Source organism: Cnephaeus nilssonii (genome assembly GCF_951640355.1).
Source record: "Cnephaeus nilssonii genome assembly, chromosome: 5".
NCBI lineage: Eukaryota > Metazoa > Chordata > Mammalia > Chiroptera > Vespertilionidae > Cnephaeus > Cnephaeus nilssonii.
In genome coordinates, this window is record NC_137076.1 from 36,315,871 (window position 1) to 36,337,126 (window position 21,256).

Consider the following 21,256-nt stretch of genomic DNA (forward strand, 5'->3'; position numbering starts at 1 on the left):
TTTTAGTTTCTACATCTCGCTTGAAAATTTTAACTTTACTTTCAAAAGCTTTTATGTATCCAAACATAACGTCAATACTTTTGCCAAAACCTTGTAACTTTAAGTTCAGTTCATTAATATGAACAGAGAGGTCTGTAAAAAACACCAGGGTGTTGACCCACTTATCATCATTAAGCTGAGGAAAGTTTCTCAGATCCTTATCGTCAAGAAATACCTTAATTTCTTCAAAGCACTCCACAAAGCACTCAAGAACTTTGCCTCAGCCCAGCCATCTTACATTATTGTACATCAGCAGTCCACTGTAGGTGGAATCAACCTCCAGTAAAAGTGCTGAAAATTCTCACTTGTGAAGGGGCGAGCAGCTATTAAATTAACTATTTTTGTAACAACTGACATTAAGTCGTTTAAGTCGGTGAATCCTGCCTTGGCACACAAAGCCTCCTGATGGATAATACAATGAAAAGGCACAATCGGATGTCCAATAGCTTCTGTAAACAATTTGACAAATCCGACTTTTCCCCCCACCATATTTGGTGCCCCATCTGTCACTGACACAACTTTAGAGATATCAATGCTTAGGTCACGAAATGTTTGTATAACAACCTTACATATTTCGCTTCCTGATTTACTTGTTGACACTGATACTAACTTTACCAACTCTTCTCTCATTGTGAGACCATCAGAATATCGACCAATAATGGCCAACTGAGAATGTGATGTGACATCAGTAGTTTCATCAAGAGAGATCGAAAAATATTTACACTTCCTTATGTCTCTCTTTAGTTGATGTTGTACGTTTGTGTTCAGTCTCATATTTTGGTCTTTTATGATATTTCTACTGAGTGGTAACTCAGATATTCTCTTAATAATTGCATCTTTATTCTGCATATTGTGAAATAGAACTGGTGCACATCTTAGGAGAGTTTCTTTAATAAATTCTCCCTCACTGAGTGCTTTTTCATGCTGAGCTATAGAGTGAGCAATGCTCAAACTTGCAGATGATAAATTTGTAGAGCCTTTCATAAATTTAAGGATGGAATTAGATTGGCTCTTATAAAGGTGTAGCTGCCTGGAAATGTATTCCTTCCTTTCATCCTCACTTTTTTCCAAGAGCTGGGAATGATTAGTTTCAAAATGTCTATTTATATTCCACGTTCTGCTTACTACCGTTTCAGTACATAGAATGCAAAATGATCTGCCATTTTTTTCTATAAAGCCATACATCTCGGTCCATGTCTCTTGAAAGGGTCGGCCACTGCTACTACCACTTCCTTTACTTAACCTTAGTTTTTTATTTTTTGGGTTCTCCATCAGGGGGCCAGTGACAGAAGATAGAATTATAGATAGCTTGTTAGGCCTGCAGGCAATTAGGGGTTAACTAGCCTAACTAACCACAAAATGGTGCATATAACTGTCTTTTAGGAAAGGTCAGGGTTAATAAGCAGAAATGGGGTTAATAAGGATGCACAACAGTAATAGTGGTGAAATGGAGTCTGCACTATGGAGCAAGATGGTGTTCCTTATGTGAATTAAAATGGCTGCCGCTATTTCTAATGGCGGTAAACGGCACCCATAGCACGCCACAAACCCTCGCCTCTCCCAGCCTCCCCCTCACTTATCTCAGTAATGATGGATTAGAAATCCATGACACCCCAGAACAGTAGATAATGGTTGCTGTGGTTAACTGTTATTTGGTTACTGGTAATGGTAGGGCCCCCAGAGATGCATCCCCCGCTGCGTTCCGCTGCTTCCTGCTCTGCTGGCGGAAGTGAGGGCAAAGATCCCGGCTTAACCGGAAGTCCCAGAACTAGACGCTCTGTGCCAGACTTCTGTTGTTTTGGCCTACAGACCTCCGGCACAGAGTGTCTAATAGGGGAGGATGAAACATTTGCGACTAGAGTCTTGGAGTTAGAGTCTAACTTTATTAGATTGAGAATGTGATGTGACTAACTCAAAGACTCTAGTCGCCAATGACTAGAGTGATGTGACTAACTCCAAGACTCTAACTCCAAGACAATGTGATGTGACTAACTCCAAGACTCTAACTCCAAGACTCTAGTCGCCAATGTTTCATCCTCAGGAGCAACAAATGTTTCATCCTTGGCATGCGGCCGCCTCAGCGGCCGCGTGTCATCAGAAATGGCTACGCATGTCAGTGCTGACACGCGTGTCATAGGTTCGCTATCACTGGTATAGGATTAAAGTGTAAGGAACCATTACGACCAAATGACCGAACAACTGAAATACTGGTCGACCAGTCACTATGAGGTGCACTGACCACCAGGGGGCAGACACTTAATGCAGGAGCTACCCACTGGTGGTCAGTGTGCTCCTACAGACAACCTGCCATGGCCCTTTCCCCGGCTGGCCAGGTGGTCAGTGTGCTCCCACTGCCAACTTTCTGTGACCACCTATCCTCTCATGGTCCCTCCTCCCAGTTGGCCCTGATGGCCCTGATTGGGGCCAGCAGAACTTCCCTTGGTCCCTTGCCCCTGGCCATTGTCCCCGATTGTCCCCTCCACCCCACCAGCCGCCAACCTCCCCTGGTTCTTCCTGCCCCTGGCTGGCCGACCCCAATCTCCCCCATAGGGACTGGGTAAGATGGCCCTGATTGGCCCTGGTCACCGGCCAGGCCAAGGGACCCCACCTGTGCACAAATTTGTGCACTGAGTCTCTAATAATTAATAAATGATAAAAAATGAACTTTTGTGGACTGAAAACTGTAAACCTACTTTTGCCCACCCCTGTATTGTATGTAGTAATAATGGACAGACTGAAAGTTACTATCTTTGTAAGGGTTAGAGCAGCTAATGAGGCAAGACTGGCATGAATAGTAATCAAACATTTCTCCAGGTTTCCAGGCTCCCTCCAGTCACCAAGTATTGCAGAAACTAATAATGAAAGGACTGGCAAAGAAGACATTTAATTTGTATGTTTGCATTTCCTGTGTGACAAAGCAGAGTACGAGTGGCAAGGATGGTAAGAATTGAGACACAATTAAAAACACAAATACACATTATCCATTGGCTGTACCTTTGCTCAAGAAACACAAAGAGACTAATTCCATGAACAATTGAACACTAACACTATTTAAATTAATGTAAAATAGCAATATTCTAGGAATTAGGATATTTTAATAATTGTTTCATGGCCAGTGTTTTATGTTCTGAAATAATAAAAATTCACAGCAATTAGGTCAATGATCTGTGACATATCCCGTAACATTTCTACAGCCAGGAGAATAAAACTTAGTACATGGGAAATTGGATACAATTTGGTTTCTTTTTTGAAACTGTAAATTGTTGCTTTTCTTTCTAAAATGCAGTAGAACATTTCATTGTTCTTCCTTAGATGGAATTGGGATGTCTTGCTCTTTTTTCCTTACGTAAAGTCTTGACATTTTGTTCTTCTTACTTATCTGAAGATGGCACATTCTTCTCTTTACTCTTACCTGTTCTTCTTCGTGTGAGAAAAGCCAAAACTAACACGCATAAAAAAAGAACAAAACGAATCAACCAAAGTAGTTGCAGGTAAATATTTTGCTGAATATTATTCTGAGGGGGTGGCCCACTATCTATACTACCTCCCCAGCCTTCTTTCAGGCAGAAGGGAGGATCCCACTCATAGTTGCAATGGCAGTTCTGTCTGTTGTTGCAGACTCCTCTCATATTGCATGTCTCAGGTGAGCAATAATTTAACAGAAATGACCTATGGACACACTTCCTTTGGATGCAGACATGTTCTGCCCCACACTCTGTCCCATCTTTCACATCACCAATGTCAGGTATGGTCATCCCGTAGTGGTAGTCGGTACCCCAGCAGGTGATGCCATTGAACTGAGTCCAATGCACAGTAGAATGATCTCTCAGACGGGGAAGTTTTGTCACATTTTCACACTGAATCCTCCCACACAAGGTATCTGAGATGTTACATTTGTCGTATCTAGTGTGTATGAAACCACAGTTCCCAAAACGGTCACCTCGGGTGTTCATTTCTGTGTAGCAACTCTGCTTTGCACTCTTGGCCTCTTTGCCAAAAATGTTCCTACACTGCTCTTCACGGTTATTGCATCTCTTTTCATAGCAGTAGCCACCGCCCTTGCATGACATCCCATTCTGCACATACACATCCTCTGGACATTGGTAGGATGTCCCATTGCACCACTCTGGGAGATCACATTCATTTTCCTTTTGTCTACAAACTTCACCTGTTGGCAGGATCTGGCAGTCTTTGCAACAACCCCCGAAAGCACAAGCAGCCCCAGGGCTGAGAGTGCAGTCTGACTCACAGCAGGGATCATCTATACACAAATGTAAAGCGCCACAGTCACACTCTTCTCCTTCTTCAACCACACTGTTCCCACATTGTGCAAGTGTGAAGATGCTCCCTCTATCTGATGAAAGGTACAAGCAATTTCGCCTTGTCATGATGGTGCTCATCAGGTCCATGAAGTTAGCATAGCTGCAGTTGCTGAATCTAGTTGCACTTGTTTTTGATGGAGCCATTATGCATTTTTTATGTCCACATGCACAATCTGGTCCATCATGATTCATACCCAAATTATGACCAATCTCATGTGACACAATGTATGAAAATTCATACAAATTATCGTCCATGAAACTATCAACTCCACAATTAAAATGGGTTAGACATACGGCTTTTTTATAGGCTAAGCCAACAGTAATACCATAGTGATGCTTTACAAAAAGATGTGCAACATCATGGAGAATGCGGTTATTAAAGCTACTTCTCTTCCAGACGCAAAAACCCGTCAGGAGATCATCTATGTTAGCTATTGGAATTGGGTTCTTTTTAGTCCAGACCTCAATTCCCATTAAAACCACATCAACATCTAGTGAACGCAAAAACTTATTTACTCCATTGACCACAAGTAATACTTCATACTGCACAGCTGTGGTGTTACTTTGGTGATGAAGATAGCGATTATAGTCCACTACCACTGCCAGTTCAAGAAGCCGCCTGTGGGTCCACCAGCCTTCATACCCACTCTGCATCAAAGTGAAGTTAGCACTCTCCTGATACTTCAGTTGCCGTGCTATTTCATCATCTGTTACTCCACATCTCATGGGTGGCAACTGTGTCTCCTCGCTGTCCAATTTATATATGAAATGCTCAAATGTGGTAGAAAGTCTTTTGGGCTCTATTTCATAAACAATGTCATTTGTCTGTAATATTCCTTGCAACCCACCCAAACAGGTACTGAAGGCAACCAGCGATTCTGGGTCCCCCTCCACATAACCATGATAGTAGCAGTCATTCTGGATAAAAGGTCGTTCCTCAAGGAGAGCGCCTTGGTCTGAGTAGGTAAACACTTGGAAGTGTCTGGATAGAAAATGCTTGTTGACCTTCATGTGTATGACCTGATTCTGACCTCCAAAATGCATTCTGTAAGAGAGCCAATTTTTAGTCTTCATGCCAATGCCAGTGCCTGTTACCTTCACGGGAATCACCACTTCTGGGGGACCAAGGCGTTGGGAGTGCACAACCTGGAACCATCCGTATGAGAACAGAATCACCCACAGCCAGAGTGGCAGGAGAGTGTTCCTCACACACACCAGGGCCTCACTCACAGCCATTATGGAGCCACCCTACACAGACACTGGTGAGAGCAACATAGGACGGGCAGGTAGCATCACTGTTCCCTCTGATCTGGGTTTTCTGACAGGCTCAGACCATCACAGGTGCGCACTGGAAGAGAAAATAAAAAGAAGGGTAGAGACAGGTTGGCAGTTATGGGAAGGCCAATGTGGAGGAGAAAGAGAAACAGAAGAGTTAATATGGATTAGTGTTGGACTAAAGACATGACTCAGAATACTGCTTGCATTTTCCCTTAAGAAATCCTAAGGCAATTTGGATCATGTGGCTGAGTTGGTTGAATGTCGTCTCATACACCAAGAGGACAGCTGGTTCAATGTCTGGGTTGTAGATTCAATCTTTAGTTGGGGGTATGCATGAGGTAGCAGACCAATATTTCTCTCTCATTGTTATTTCTTTTTCTCTCTCCTTTTCCCTTCCTTTATTTGTAAAAATCAATAAAAACATATAAAGAAGGAGAAATTGCAAGGCAGTGTGGGACTGTATATAAACATGATAATTGGTCATAGACTGACACCTTTTTAACCTAGATGAATGATACATAGGTTTTAATGATACTGTTGTTTAACTACATCAACATGAGTGAAGATGTTTAGTCTATACAAATAAATGGGTAATATGCAAATTGGTCACAACACCCTCTCAGTAACAACCGAACAATGACTGACCAGCAGGCTGCATGGGGTAACCAGGCCAGCAGGGGCAGCAGTGAGGGGCAACCAGGCAGTGAGGGGTGACCAATCCAGTGAAGGAGCACAGTTCGGGGTGACCATGGTGGTGGTGGTGGGGCAGTTGTGTGCAACTGGGCCAGCAGGGGCAGTTGAGGCTGACCGGGACAATGGGGGGGGCAATTGGGGGTGACCGAGCCAGTGGGGGGCAATTGGGGGTGACCAGGATAGCAGGGAGGGCACTACAGTGTGACCAGGCTGGCAGGGGGGCACTATGGGGTGACCAGGACAGCGAATGGGGAAGTTAGGAGTGACCAAGCTGGCAGGCAGAGGCAGTTAGAGTTGATCAGCCTGGCAGGGGGGCAGTTTGGGGCGATCAGGCAGGCAGGCAGGCAGGTAAGCAGTTAGGAGCTAGCTGTGCCAGCAGTCGGACATCTCCCGAGGATTGGAGAGAGTCCAGGCTGGGCTGAGGGGAACACCCCCCCATGCACAAATTTTGTGCACGAGGCCTCTAGTCCTACCTAATAAAGCGGTAATATGCAAATTGACCACACCGTTGCTATGCCTAAGCCACGCCCACCAGCCAAGCCACGCCTACCAGCCAATCAGAGCGAGTATGCAAATAAACCAGACTAAGATGGTGGGTAATTTGCATACATCGGCGCCCTGAGCTGACTCCCTGGCACGGATTGCAGGGAGCTGGGTGTCCGCTGGGCTCCGGGCCAAAAGCCCCCGGGCTTTTGGCCTGGTGCATGAGCGGACGCCCTGCCATCAGAGGCGGGAGCTGGGACTGGCAGGCCCTGGCTCCAGCCAAGCCCCTCAGAGCCAGCAAAGGCAGGAGGAACCCAAGCCATGCCCGATCGGGACCCGGACTGGCAGGCGCTGGCTCCAGCCAAGCCCTGCAGTGCCCACCGTCTCAGGCAGAACCCAAGCCACGCCCCGATTGGGGACCTGGACTGGCTCCAGCCAAGCCCCGCAGAGCCAGCAAAGGCAGGAGGAACCCAAGCCAAGCCCAGATCGGGACTCGGACTGGCAGGTGCTGGCTCCAGCCAAGCCCTGCAGCGCCCACCATCTCAGGCGGAACCCAAGCCAAGCCCAGATTGGGGACCCAGGCAGGCAGCATGGGTCAGCGCCCTAGCCACTGCCCTGATCCAAGCCACCATCACACCGCTTGCCTGTTCCAAGCTACAATGGGGGCCCGGACAAGCAGTGGGGGGCAAAGCCCTAGGCCGGTGCTTGCCTGGATCGCGGACCCAGGCTGGCGGCGTGTGGCAGTACCGCACACTGCTGGTGGGGTCCAAGCCGAGCGGACCTGGGCAACTTCTGCCAAGGCCCGCCTGTGGGCTCGAGCAGAGGGAGAAAGCTGGCAGCTTAGAGGGCATTGCTCCCTCTGGAGCCCCAGCTTCCGCATCTCAGCTGTGAAAATTGACAAATGGTAGGAGGAAGTCCCACCCCCACAGAAACGGCCAGAATCAGCCCTTGGTCACACAGCTCAAAGGCCTGACAGTTAAGACTCATTCACCTGTATCTCAGACCGTGGCAGTAGAGAGGTGGGACTATGTCCAAAGAAAAACTGTTGATACAACGTAGCTCTGCAGCAGAAAGATGCCGACATTATCGACAGAAAATGTCTGAAGAGCAAAGGGCGTCTGATCTTGAAAGAAGGCGACGCCTGCGACAGAATGTATCTGAAGAGCAGCTATTGGAAAAACGTCGCTCTGAAGCCGAAAAACACCGGCATCTTCGACAGAAAATGTCTAAAGACCGACGTGCCTATGAAGTTGAAAGAAGGCGGTGGCGAAGACAAAGGTCTAGAGAACAGTCATCAACAAGTACTAGCAACATTGGTAGGAACTGCCTTCTCAGCAATAATGGAGTATATGAGGATGCAATTCTCGAACATAGTTGTGGTGGAATGACTGTTAGATGTGAATTTTGCCTATCACTAAATTTCTCTGATGAAAAACCATCCGATGGGAAATTTACTCGATGTTGTAGCAAAGGGAAAGTCTGTCTAAATGATATACATTTTCCAGAATACCCAGCATATTTAAAAAGATTAATGACAAACGAAGATTCTGACAGTAAAAATTTCATGGAAAATATTTGATCCATAAATAGTTCTTTTGCTTTTGCTTCCATGGGTGCAAATATTGCATCGCCATCAGGGTATGGGCCATACTGTTTTAGAATACACGGACAAGTTTATCACCATACTGGAACTTTACATCCTTTGGATGGTGTTTCTCGGAAGTTTGCTCAACTCTATATTTTGGATACAGCTGAAGCTACAAGTAAACGATTAGCAATGCCAGAGAACCAGGGCTGCTCAGAAAGACTCATGATCAATATCAGTAACCTCATGCATGAAATAAATGAATTAACAAAATCGTACAAAATGCTACATGAGGTAGAAAAGGAAGCCCAATCTGAAGCAGCAGCAAAAGGTATAGCTCCCACAGAAGTAACTATGGCAATTAAATATGATCGTAACAGTGACCCAGGTAGATATAATTCTCCCCGTGTAACCGAGATTGCTGTCATATTCAGAAACGAAGATGGAGAACCTCCTTTTGAAAGGGACTTGCTCATTCATTGTAAACCAGATCCCAATAATCCAAGTATTATGGATTTCATCTCTCTGTGAGGGACACGTTCAATCCTATTTTAAATGCAGGAAAATTAACTCAACAGTTTATTGTGGATTCATATTCAAAAATGGAAGCAAATCGGATAAATTTCATTAAAGCAAAACAATCTAAGTTGAGAGTTGAAAAATATGAAAAACCATACGATGGGAAATTTACTCGATGTTGTAATTTGATGGATTATCTCAAATCTAGATCTGAAAATGACAATGTACCGATTGGTAAAATGATAATACTTCCATCATCTTTTGAGGGTAGTCCCAGAAATATGCAGCAGCAATATCAGGATGCTATGGCAATTGTAACGAAGTATGGCAAGCCCGATTTATTTATAACCATGACATGCAACCCTAAATGGGCAGATATTACAAACAATCTACAACGCTGGCAAAAAGTTGAAAACAGACCTGACTTGGTAGCCAGAGTTTTTAATATTAAGCTGAACGCTCTTTTAAATGATGTATGCAAATTCCATTTATTTGGCAAAGTAATAGCTAAGATTCATGTCATTGAATTTCAGAAACGAGGACTGCCTCACGCTCACATATTATTGATATTAGATAGTGAGTCCAAATTACGTTCAGAAGATGACATTGACCGTATAGTTAAGGCAGAAATTCCAGATGAGGACCAGTGTCCTCGATTTTTTCAAATTGTAAAATCAAATATGGTACATGGACCATGTGGAATACAAAATCCAAATAGTCCATGTATAGAAAATGGAAAATGTTCAAAGGGATATCCGAAAGAATTTCAAAATGTGACCATTGGAAATATTGATGGATATCCCAAATACAAACGAAGATCTGGTAGCACCATGTCTATTGGAAATAAAGTTGTCGATAACACTTGGATTGTCCCTTATAATCCATATTTGTGCCTTAAATATAACTGTCATATAAATGTTGAAGTCTGTGCATCGATTAAAAGTGTCAAATATCTATTTAAATACATCTATAAAGGGCACGATTGTGCAAATATTCAAATTTATGAAAAAAATACTATCAATCATGACGAAGTACAGGACTTCATTGACTCCAGGTATGTGAGCGCTCCTGAGGCTGTTTGGAGACTTTTTGCAATGCGAATGCATGACCAATCTCATGCAATCACAATATTAGCTATTCATTTGACAAATGATCAGAATTTGTATTTTCATGCCGATGATTTTGCTGAAGTTTTAGATAGGGCTAAAAGACATAACTCAACTTTGATGGCTTGGTTCTTATTGAATAGAGAAGACTCTGATGCACGTAATTATTATTATTGGGAGATTCCACAGCATTATGTGTTTAATAATTCTTTGTGGACAAAACGCTGAAAGGGTGGGAATAAAGTATTAGGTAGACTGTTCACTGTGAGCTTTAGAGAACCAGAACGATATTACCTTAGACTTTTGCTTCTGCATGTAAAAGGTGCGATAAGTTTTGAGGATCTGCGAACTGTAGGAGGTGTAACTTATGATACATTTCATGAAGCTGCTAAACACCGAGGATTATTACTTGATGACACTATCTGGAAAGATACGATTGACGATGCAATCGTCCTTAATATGCCCAAACAACTACGGCAACTTTTTGCATACATATGTGTGTTTGGATGTCCTTTTGCTGCAGACAAATTATGGGATGAGAATAAATCTCATTTTATCGAAGATTTCTGTTGGAAATTGCACCGAAGAGAAGGTACCTGTGTGAACTGTGAAATGCATGCCCTTAAAGAAATTCAAGAGGTATTCACATTGCATGGAATGAAATGTTCACTTTCAAACTTCCAGACTATCCTTTATTAATGAATGCAAATACATGTGATGAATCGTACGAACGACAACAGGCAGAAGTTTTGATAAATTCTCTGAATGATGAACAGTTGGCAGCCTTTCAGACTATAACTTCAGCCATCGAAGATCAAACTGTACACCCCAAATGCTTTTTCTTGGATGGTCCAGGTGGTAGTGGAAAAACATATCTGTATAAAGTTTTAATACATTATATTAGAGGTTGTGGTGGTACTGTTTTACCCACAGCATCTACAGAAATTGCTGCAAATTTACTTAATGGTGGAAGAACCTTTCATTCCCAATATAAATTACCAATTCCATTAAATGAAACTTCAATTTCTAGACTCGATATAAAGAGCGAAGTTGCTAAAACCATTAAAAAGGCCCAACTTCTTATTATTGATGAATGCACCATGGCATCCAGTCATGCTATAAATGCCATAGACAGATTACTAAGAGAAATTATGAATTTGAATGTTGCATTTGGTGGGAAAGTTCTCCTTCTTGGGGGAGATTTTCGACAATGTCTCAGTATTGTGCCGCATGCTATGCGATCAGCCATAGTACAAACAAGTTTAAAGTACTGTGATGTTTGGGGATGTTTCAGAAAGTTGTCTCTTACAACAAATATGAGATCAGAGGATTCTGCTTATAGTGAATGGTTAGTAAAACTTGGAGATGGCAAACTTGATAGCAGTTTTCATTTAGGAATGGATATTATTGAAATTCCCCATGAAATGATTTGTAATGGATCTATTATTGAAGCCACCTTTGGAAATAGTATATCTATAGATAATAAAAATATATCTAAACGTGTGATTCTTTGTCCAAAAAATGAGCACGTTCAAAAATTAAATGAAGAAATTTTGGATATACTTGATGGAGATTTTCACACATATTTGAGTGATGATTCCATTGACTCAACAGATGATGCTGAAAAGGAAAATTTTCCCATTGAATTTCCTAATAGTATTACTCCTTCAGGAATGCCGTGCCATAAATTAAAATTGAAAGTGGGTGCAATCATCATGCTATTGAGAAATCTTAATAGTAAATGGGGTCTTTGTAATGGTACCAGATTTATTATCAAAAGATTATGACCTAACATTATTGAAGCTGAAGTATTAACAGGATCTGCAGAGGGAGAGGTTGTTCTGATTCCAAGAATTGATTTGTCCCCATCTGACACTGGCCTCCCATTTAAATTGATTCGACGACAGTTTCCTGTGATGCCAGCATTTGCGATGACTATTAATAAATCACAAGGACAAACTCTAGACAGAGTAGGAATATTGCTACCTGAACCCGTTTTCGCACATGGTCAGTTATATGTTGCTTTCTCTCGAGTTCGAAGAGCATGTGACGTTAAAGTTGTAAATACTTTATCTCAAGGGAAATTAGTCAAGCACTCTGAAAGTGTTTTCACTCTTAATGTGGTATACAGGGAGATATTAGAATAAGTTTAATCACTTTATCAGTCATTATTTGCATCAATGTTGTTTTTATATTATGAGTTTGTTATTGTTATATCATTTTGTTATTATTTATTAATAAAATTATGTATTATTTTTATATACACTGTACTCATTTCCTTTTATCTCTCACACTTTTATTATAGAGAGAGGGCAAATAGCAATATTAAAATATTTCCTCTAATTAATTCCCTTTTAATGTGCACGAATTTCGTGCACCGGGCCACTAGTAAATATATAAAAAAAATGACTTATTGAAAAGGTGAACATATGTCATGTTTGGGAAGGAGTCCCTATTTATAATGAATAACTTGATATAAATATTAATATACTAGAGGCCCAGAGCACATGACATTGTGTGCAGTTAGGGTCCCTAGGCCTAGCCTGGCCTCCATTGCATTGTCTCTGCCGCCCTGCGATGCTACCTGAAGATCCCCACCCCAGGATGCTCCGCGATGCTCACAGCCCCTCGACTGCTCTGAGAGGCTTCCCCAACCCCTTGACTGCTCTGTGAAGCTTGCTGCTGCCCCGTGAAGCTTGCCGCTGTATGATCTGCAAAACTCCCCCCACCCCGCCACTGTTCCATGAGGCTCCTGACCCCGCAACTGCTCTGTTTAACTCCCCTGCCCCAGGACTCCTTCGCGAAATTTGCTGCTATCTGGATGACTGCTCTGCTAAGTTCATGGCCACCCTGTGAAGCAGCCCGCCACTGCCGCTCACCATGAGGGGGTGCTGGCGGAGAGAGGGTACTGAGAGGTGCTCCATGCACTTCATGGTGACTGGTCACCCATTCAGTCGTGACACCACCAAGCTCTTTTTATATATTAGGGTAGATTTTCTTTTCAATTTTTTATTTTTAAAAATATGTATTTTTAATTTTTCAATTACAGTTGACATACAATATTATATATTGTTGTTAGGAATACTCCTAGTGAGTAGACCTTATATAACTTACAAGTAATTATCCCAATGAATCTCAGACCTATCTAATAAAATACATGCATAGTTGTTAGAATATTATTAACTGTAATCCCTCTGCTGTACTTCACATTCCCATAAATATTCTGTTACTACCAATTGTACTTATTAATCCCTTCAACATTTTTTACCAAGCCCCTCAATCCTCTTCACACCTGGAAATCATCAAAATATTCTCTGTATCTATGAGTTTTTTTCTTCTCTTCTTATTCCTTAATTTTCTTTTTTTAAAAAAAATTCAATTGTTGATACATATGTATTTATTGCCATTTTAAATTTTATTTTAGTTTTTCAGCTTTATTAAGCTGTAATTGACAAATAAAATGATAAGATCTTTGAAGTGCATGAAACATTCCTTTATTTATTTATTTTAAAATTTTTCTTCATTTTTGAAAGTATTACAGATGTTCCCTTCATTTCCATTGACCTCTCCTCTTCCCCACTTCTGTCCCCTCTCCAGGCCTTCAGTCCACTATTGTCTGTGTCCATGGGTTTTGCATGTATTGCCTGTAAGTTCTTTGGTTGATCTCTTCCCTCATCCCTCTCCCTTCCCTCTGAGGATTCTCAGTCTGTTCCATGCTTCCATGTCTCTGGATATATTTTATTTGTCATTTTATGTTGTTCGTTAGATTTCATATATAAGTGAGGTCATGTGATACTTGTCTTTCTCTGAGTGACTTATTTCACTTAGCATAAGACTCATTAGGTTCCTCCATGTTGTCTTAAAGGATAAGAGATTCTTCTTTTTTATACAGCTGCATAGTATTCGATGGTGTAAATTAGGGGTGTGAAATGTCTGATCTGCAGACTGTCCAAGGCCCACTAAATCATTTGGTCTGGTGCTGCCAAGGCATTAGGGGTGAGTTAATTAAATGCTTGTCCAAATATTGCAGGCTGAGTTTTAATTTTGTATGGTCTTCCCATATGTTATAAATATCCAAATGGCCTCTGGTAGAAAAAAGGTTCCCCAGTCCTGGACATGCACTGCCAGGGTTCTTGTTTCGGCATTAAGAAGAGTTCAGCAATCTGGAGAAAGGCTGTGTGTAACTTAAGTAAGAGTCCAGAGACAAAAGATAATTTTGAAAGGCATTGGGGGTCAGAGGAGCCTAGCTAAAGAAATGAAGTTCTCTTTGTCTCAGGACCCCTTGCTTTTTATTAACACAAATTGTCTAAGGCTAGGTGGAGATATACAGTTCAAAGGGTAGGGTTTTGTACAGAAGCATTGTCAGATTGGGGAATTGCCTGAGGCTGTTCAGGTGTTTGGCCAGTAAGAGGCAATAACATGTAGATTAAGATGCCCTGAGCTATCTGGCAGCAATCAATCAATTCAATGCATCATCTTCAGGTTTGGGGAAATGCCATTAGCCATTTTCAACAGGCAATAACATATGTGACTCAGCCCTTGTTGAGTCCCCAAGTTCCATCAACCTTTTGATGAAACTCTTGCAATTATGACATGCTGGAATTGGCTTCCGGCAATGCACCACAGTTTTTGTTTTTGTTTTTAAATCCATTCATCTACTGATGGGCATTTGGGCTGTTTTCAGATCTTACCTATTGTAAATTGTAAGTAACACTGCTATGAACATAGGAGTGCATATATTCTTTCTGATTGGTGTTTCAGAGTTCTTAGGATATATTCCTATCAGAGACATCACTGGGTCAAGTGGCAGTTCCATTTTTAACTTTTTGAGGCAACTCCACACTGTTTTCCATAGTGTCTGTACTAATCTGCATTCTTACCAGCAGTGTACTAGGGATCCTTTTTTCTCCACATCCTCATCAGCATTTGTTGTTTGTTGATTTATTGTTGGTAGCCATTCAGGCAGGTGTGAGGTGGTATTTCATTGTTGTTTTAATTTGTATCTCTCTGATGATTATAGTGATTAAGCATTTTTTTTTTGTATGCCTCTTTGCCATTTGTATATCCTCTTTGGAGAAGTGCCTATATAGAATCTCTGCCCATATTTTAACTGGATTGTCTGTCTTTCTTTTTTTTTTAATTTCTTTATTGATTAAGGTGTCACATATTTGTCCACATCCCCCCATTCCCATCCCCCACCCCTCCCCACGGATGCTCCCACCCCCCTGTTGTTCTTAACCATTGGTTAGGCTCGTATGCATGCACACAAGTCCCTTGGTTGATCTCTTCCTCCTACCCCCACCCTCTCCTACCCTCCCTCTGAGGCCCGACAGTCCGATCGATGCCTCCTTGTTTCTGGGTCTGTTCTTGTTCATCATTCTATGTTGTTCATCATTTCCCCTAGATGAGTGAGATCATGTGTTACTAGAAATATACTTATAAGAACCGAATGTGAGACGAGCAATAATAATTATGCTGACAGGCAAATGAATCAGTCTGTAGTAAGTTTATTTCTGGACCAACAGTTCTTTTGAGACCCAATTTCAATGTCCACCAGTTCCTTATGTGTACATGTTGGCACTGACTTTTCAGCTCTGGATGGTGGACAAATGGTGGTAATGCAGGTCTGACTCCCTCTGGTTTGGTCTCGCCCGGACGCAGGGGCGTGGCTTCACCCGGACTCAGTGGTGCGCAGCCTCACCTGGACCTGGGACCCAGCATCACCCAGGCCCTGGGGCACATGGCCTCACCCGGACCCAGGTGTGTGTGGCCTCACCCGGTCCCGGGATCCAGCCTCACCCGGACCCAGGGGCGCGTGGCCTCACCCGGACCCAGGGGTGCGTGGCCTCTCCCGGACCCAGGGGCGCAGCCTCACCCGGACTCGGGATCCAGCTTCACCCAGACCCGGGACCCAGCCTCACCCGGATCCAGGGGCGCACGGCCTCACCCGGACCCGGGATCCATCTTCACCCGGATCCAGGTGTGCACGGCCTCACCCGGACCTGGGATCCATCTTCACCCAGACCCAGGGGCGTGTGGCCTCACCCGGACCCAGGTGTGTGTGGCCTCACCTGGTCCCGGGATCCAGCCTCACCCGGACCCAGGGGCGCGTGGCCTCTCCCGGACCCAGGGGTGCGGCCTCACCCAGACCCGGGTGTCTTTCTTTTGTTGAGCTGAATGAGTACTTTATATATTTTGGAAATTAACCCCTTATCAAATGTATCATTGGCAAATATGTTCTCCCTTTTCACTTTGATGCTAGTTTCTTTTGCTGTGCAGAGCTTTTATTTTGATGTAGTCTCACTTGTTTATTTTTTCCTTTGTTTCTCTTGCCCTAAGCCAGGTTTGGGAGCCTTTTTTTCTGCCAAGGGCTACTTGGATATATATAACCTCATTCGCTTAATATAATTCACTTATAATAAATTTATATTCCTACGAAAAAGCTCCTAGATTTATTGAATTTTGAATCCTGCCAGTGGTTGCCTTGGTAGGGCCAGACCAAATGATTTCACAAGAATATACTAATTGAAATGAAGGATAATTTACAGGGAATCAACAGTAGAATAGAGGATTCTGACAATCAGATCAGTGATTTGGAATATGAGGAAGCAAAAAGCATCCAATCAGAAGAGCAAAAAGAAAAAAAAATTCAGAAAATATGAAGATAGTGTAAGGAGCCTTTGGGACAACTTCAGGCATACCAACATTCTCACCATGGAGCATCAAAATGAGAAGAAATTGAAAACCTATTTAAAGAAATACGAAATGAGAATATTTCCCCCACCAGTGAAAGAAATAGACATACAAGTCCAGGAAGCCCAGAGAGTCCAAAATAAGATGAACCCAAAGAAGCCCACTATATGACATATCATAATTAAAGTGCAAAAGTTTAAAGACAAAGAGAGAATCCTAAAAGCAGCAGCAGAAAAGCAGTTTGTTACCTATAAGGGAGTTCCCATGTGACTGTCAGCTGATTTCTCCAAAGAAACTTTGCAGGTCAAAAAGGAATGGCAAAAAATATTCAAAATGATGAAAAGCAAGGACCCACAACCAAAATTACTCTACCCAGAAAAGCTATCATTTAGAATTTAAGGTCAGATAAAGACCTTCACAGACAAGAAAATGCTAAAGGAGTAATAACCACCAAACCAGTATTACAAGAAATGTTAAGGGATATTTTTAAAGAAGTATAAAGATAAAAAATATGAACTATAAATGGCAATAAGTACATATCTATCAATCATTAAATCTAAAAACCAAAATAAACAAATGTGGAATCTAATGAACAAAATAAACTGATGAATAAAATGGAACCAGAGGCAAAGAAACATGGAACAGACTGATGAATCCTAGAGGAGAGTGTGGAGGGTGAGCAGGAAGAGATTAAGCAAATATAAGTTATTTGTAATATAACTTATATGCATTACTCAGGGACACAGACAATAGGATGGTGAAGGCCTGGGGCAGGATGGGATCCAGGTGGAGGAGGGAAACTGGGCGGGGGGGATATCTGTAATGCTGTCAACAATAAAGATATGAAAAAAAGATTCTTTGTTTTTAACATTTGCCATTTTAATTATTATGTGTCTTGCTGTGGGTCTTTTGGGTGCATCTTTATTGTGACTTTATGTGTTTCCTTGACTTGTGTGACTTTTTTCTTTACCAGGTCAGGGAAGTTTCCTGTCATTATTTTTTCAAAAAGGTTCTCTATTCCTTGCTCAGATTCTCCTCCTTCTGGCACCACCGTTAAGCGGATGTTCTTTTGTTTCATGTCCCAAAGCTCCCTTAAACTCTCCTCCAGCTTCTTAACTTTTTCCCCCCAATATTGCCCTGAATGAGTGTTTTTCCCCCACCTTGTCCTCTAATTCATTGATTTGCTTCTCAGCTTCTTCAGTCTGCTATTGAATCCCTTCAGGTTATTCTTTATTTCAGTTATACCATTCTTAATCTCCACTTGATTCTTATTTATTGTTACAATCTCTTTTTTCATGTTGGTGTACTTCTTATTAAGTTTCTTATAATTTTCATTAAGTTGCTTGTAGTTATCATTAAGTTGTTTGAGCACCCTTATACCCATTACTTTGAATTCTTTATCTGATATATTGCTTGTCCCCATTTTATTTAATTCTTTTTCTGGTGATTCCTCCTTTTCTTTCATTTGGTGGTTGTTTCTTTGTCTCCCTATTTTAATAGTTTGGTAGTCTGGGGCACTGTGTGAGGCAGGCAGGGTCACAGGGGCAGGTTCATGTGTCCAGAAGTGACTGGTTGCACCAAGTCCAGCTGTGGGTCTGATCTTGTGGCACCAGGTTATGTGGGTCAAGTTATGGCAGGTCCAATTACTCTGGGTCAGGCATAGTGTGTCACAGTGACAAGTCTGTGTGTTTGGTGGCATTGGGTCACAGTGATAAGGCCAGGCACACCACTTCAAGGAGATGGGGCCAGTTGTTTAGAGGCACCGGGTTGGGTGTATTGAATTGGGGCAGTAGGTCCCTGTGTTCTGGCAAGCTACGTGTTAAAGTGATGGAGTGGGCCTGGTGCTCTACTTGTGTAGGGAATGTGGTGGTCTAGGAACTTCTGCACTGCTGGGAGGGTAATGGGACAGGCCAAGCGTTACTCCACTGGTGAGGGTGGCAGGCCAGACCAGCTGCTGCCCCACTGGTCAGGGTTGCAGGCCAGGCTGGGTGCTGCTCCACGTGTATAGGCAGCAGGCCAGGATGGGTGCTGTTCTGCTGGTAGAGTGGGGGCAATATGGGGCGGGCACTGCTCACTTGGTCTTTATTGCCATTTTATTGTTCATATTTTTTTTCTTCTTTAACATTTCATGTAATACTGGTTTGGTGGTAATGAACTCTTTTAACTTTTTCTTTTCCTGGAAGCTTTTATATATCCTTCAAATCTAAATGATAGCTCGCTGGGTAGTACTCTTTGATGTATGTCCTTGCTTTTTATAACTCTAAATATTTCTTGCCAATCCATTTGTCACACAAAGTTTTTGTTGATAAATCTTCTGAAATTCTTATGGGAGCTCCCTTGTAGGTAACTAACTGCTTTTCTTTTGCTTCTTTTAAGATTTTCTGTCTTTAACCTCTTGCTATTTAATTATGTAGTGGGCTTCTTTGGATTCATCTTGTTTGGGACTCTCTGCACTTCCTGGATATGTATTCTATTCCCTTCAAGAGGTTAGGGAAGTTTTATCTGCCACATGTGCATGTGGGACCAGCCTGTTTGACCAGCCTGCCTCTCCTACCAGTCTCAGTGGCTTCTTCTTCATATCTTTAGTTAAAGGACTTCTGTTAAGCTAGATTTTATGTGGTTTGGAATGATTGTTGTTCTTTTGTTTAGTTGTATTTATGATGTGGATGTGGGAAAATGAGAGTACAGTTAAACCTTGATATACCTACATGAGAATAAACTCTGTGTTTTGCACTTACAACTGTAAACCTATTTTTGACCACCCCTGTATATTAAAGACAATAAGAAAAAAATAATATAATGGAAGTATTTAAAAATTTTTTTCTTGAGGAATGTGACCAAATGATTTATTATCTATATATATAAAAGCCTAAGCATCTGTTGCAACCAAAACAACTGAACAGACGACCAAATAGGCTGTGTGGGGTGACCAGGACAGCAGGGGGATTAGTGAGGGACTACTACACAACTGAGGAGCAGGTTGCTGGGGCGACCAGGCCGGTAGAGGGGTTAGTGAGGGATGACCAAATAACTGAGCAGCAGGCTGCATGGGGCAACCAGACTAGCAGGGTGGTCAGTGAGGGACGACCACACAAATGAGCAGCAGGCTGTGTGGGTTGACCAGGCTGGCAGGGTAGTTAGTGAGGGATGACCAAACTCCTGAACAGCAGGTTGTGTGGGGTGACCAGGCCGGCAGGGGGGGCAGTGAGGGGCGACCAAATGACTGAACAGCAGGCTGTGTGGGGTGACCAGGCCGGCAGAGAGGGCAGTGAGGGGCAACCAAGCTGGCAGAGGTGGGGCAGTTAGGGATGACCAGGCCAGCAGGGGGGGCAGTTAGGGGCTATCAGGCCAGAAGCAGAGGTGGTTAGGGATGATCAGGCTGGCAGGGAGGGCAGTTAGGGGCAATCAGGCAGGCAGGCAGGTGAGTGGTTAGGAGCCAGCAGTCCAGGATTTTGAGAGGGCTGTCCGAGTGCTGGTTTAGGCCCAATCCCCAGGATCTGGCCTAAACCGGCAGTTGGACATCTTCTGAGGGGTTCCGGATTGGAGAGGGTGCAGGCTGGGCTGAGGGGACCCCTCCTCCCCCCGTGCATGAATTTCATGCACGGGGCCTCTAGTTTAAAATAGAAAGGAAAGCCAATTGTATAAGTAAACAATTAAAACCAAGGCTTCCCATCAAGATGGCAGAGTAGATAAATGTGGTACAGAAACCCCCGATTTTGCAGATCTTGATTTAATAGATTTCAGATTTAATAGACAAAGATTTCTGGTCCATACGTCATATGTGAACATTAATACCCTGTTAATTTTAAATGCTTTAAACTAAAATTTGCTTATAATTAACAGGTTAAGGTTTGTTACTAATTCACTGTTATTTTTAACAATTTTAGTGAATAGGCCATATATTGGGAAAAAAACACTATAATAGTTTTGCCAAAAGAAATGAATATTACATATCTGCAACTATAGTCTACATGTCTAAATCCAGGAGTCACTGTTAGTAAACAGTGGTTGGTGAATAATTAGCACATGATTACACTATATTACATGGGGTAATTGGTTCTATTGGCATGTGGCTGACTTTCTGCAGGAGTTTTAATACATGCCAGCTGATGTTGCAACATGCACTAAGCCATATCCCAGCTGTGTGCATTTGTTAACTTATGGTGACTGATGAATGCATGCATTTATTAGACCTATTCAGTATAAATTTTCAATTAAAATAATACATAAAGAAAACTTTTCTGTGAAATTAAACTTTTCATACATAATTTTAATTACACAAATGTGTCTGTATAAGTAAAAAGAAGTAAACTAATAAAATTGTCTAATTTTTAACATACACATTCAGAATATCTACTTTATTATGTAGTAGAATTTTGGCCTTAGCAGATACCTCCTCAGCCAAATTAGTCATTTATATAGAGGTTTTACTGTATATTCGTTATTATCATTGCTTTATTTATTATTAGTATTAATGTACTTTTGCCTACTTCGGTCTATGTCCATAACTCCTTCTTGTCCTAACTCCTTCCTGTGCT

At 42.3% G+C, this 21,256-nt stretch overlaps 1 protein-coding gene across 1 annotated transcript; it reads right to left on the bottom strand.

Moving 5' to 3' along the window:
* Window positions 1-3,410: 3,410 nt before the first annotated feature.
* On the bottom strand, window positions 3,411-5,654 carry LOC307099019 (disintegrin and metalloproteinase domain-containing protein 20-like; the record flags this gene model as incomplete). The annotated part of the gene is given in 2 exon segments (XM_079770241.1): window positions 3,411-5,609; window positions 5,613-5,654. Coding segments are annotated over 2 exon segments (2,241 nt in total).
* Window positions 5,655-21,256: the final 15,602 nt, after the last annotated feature.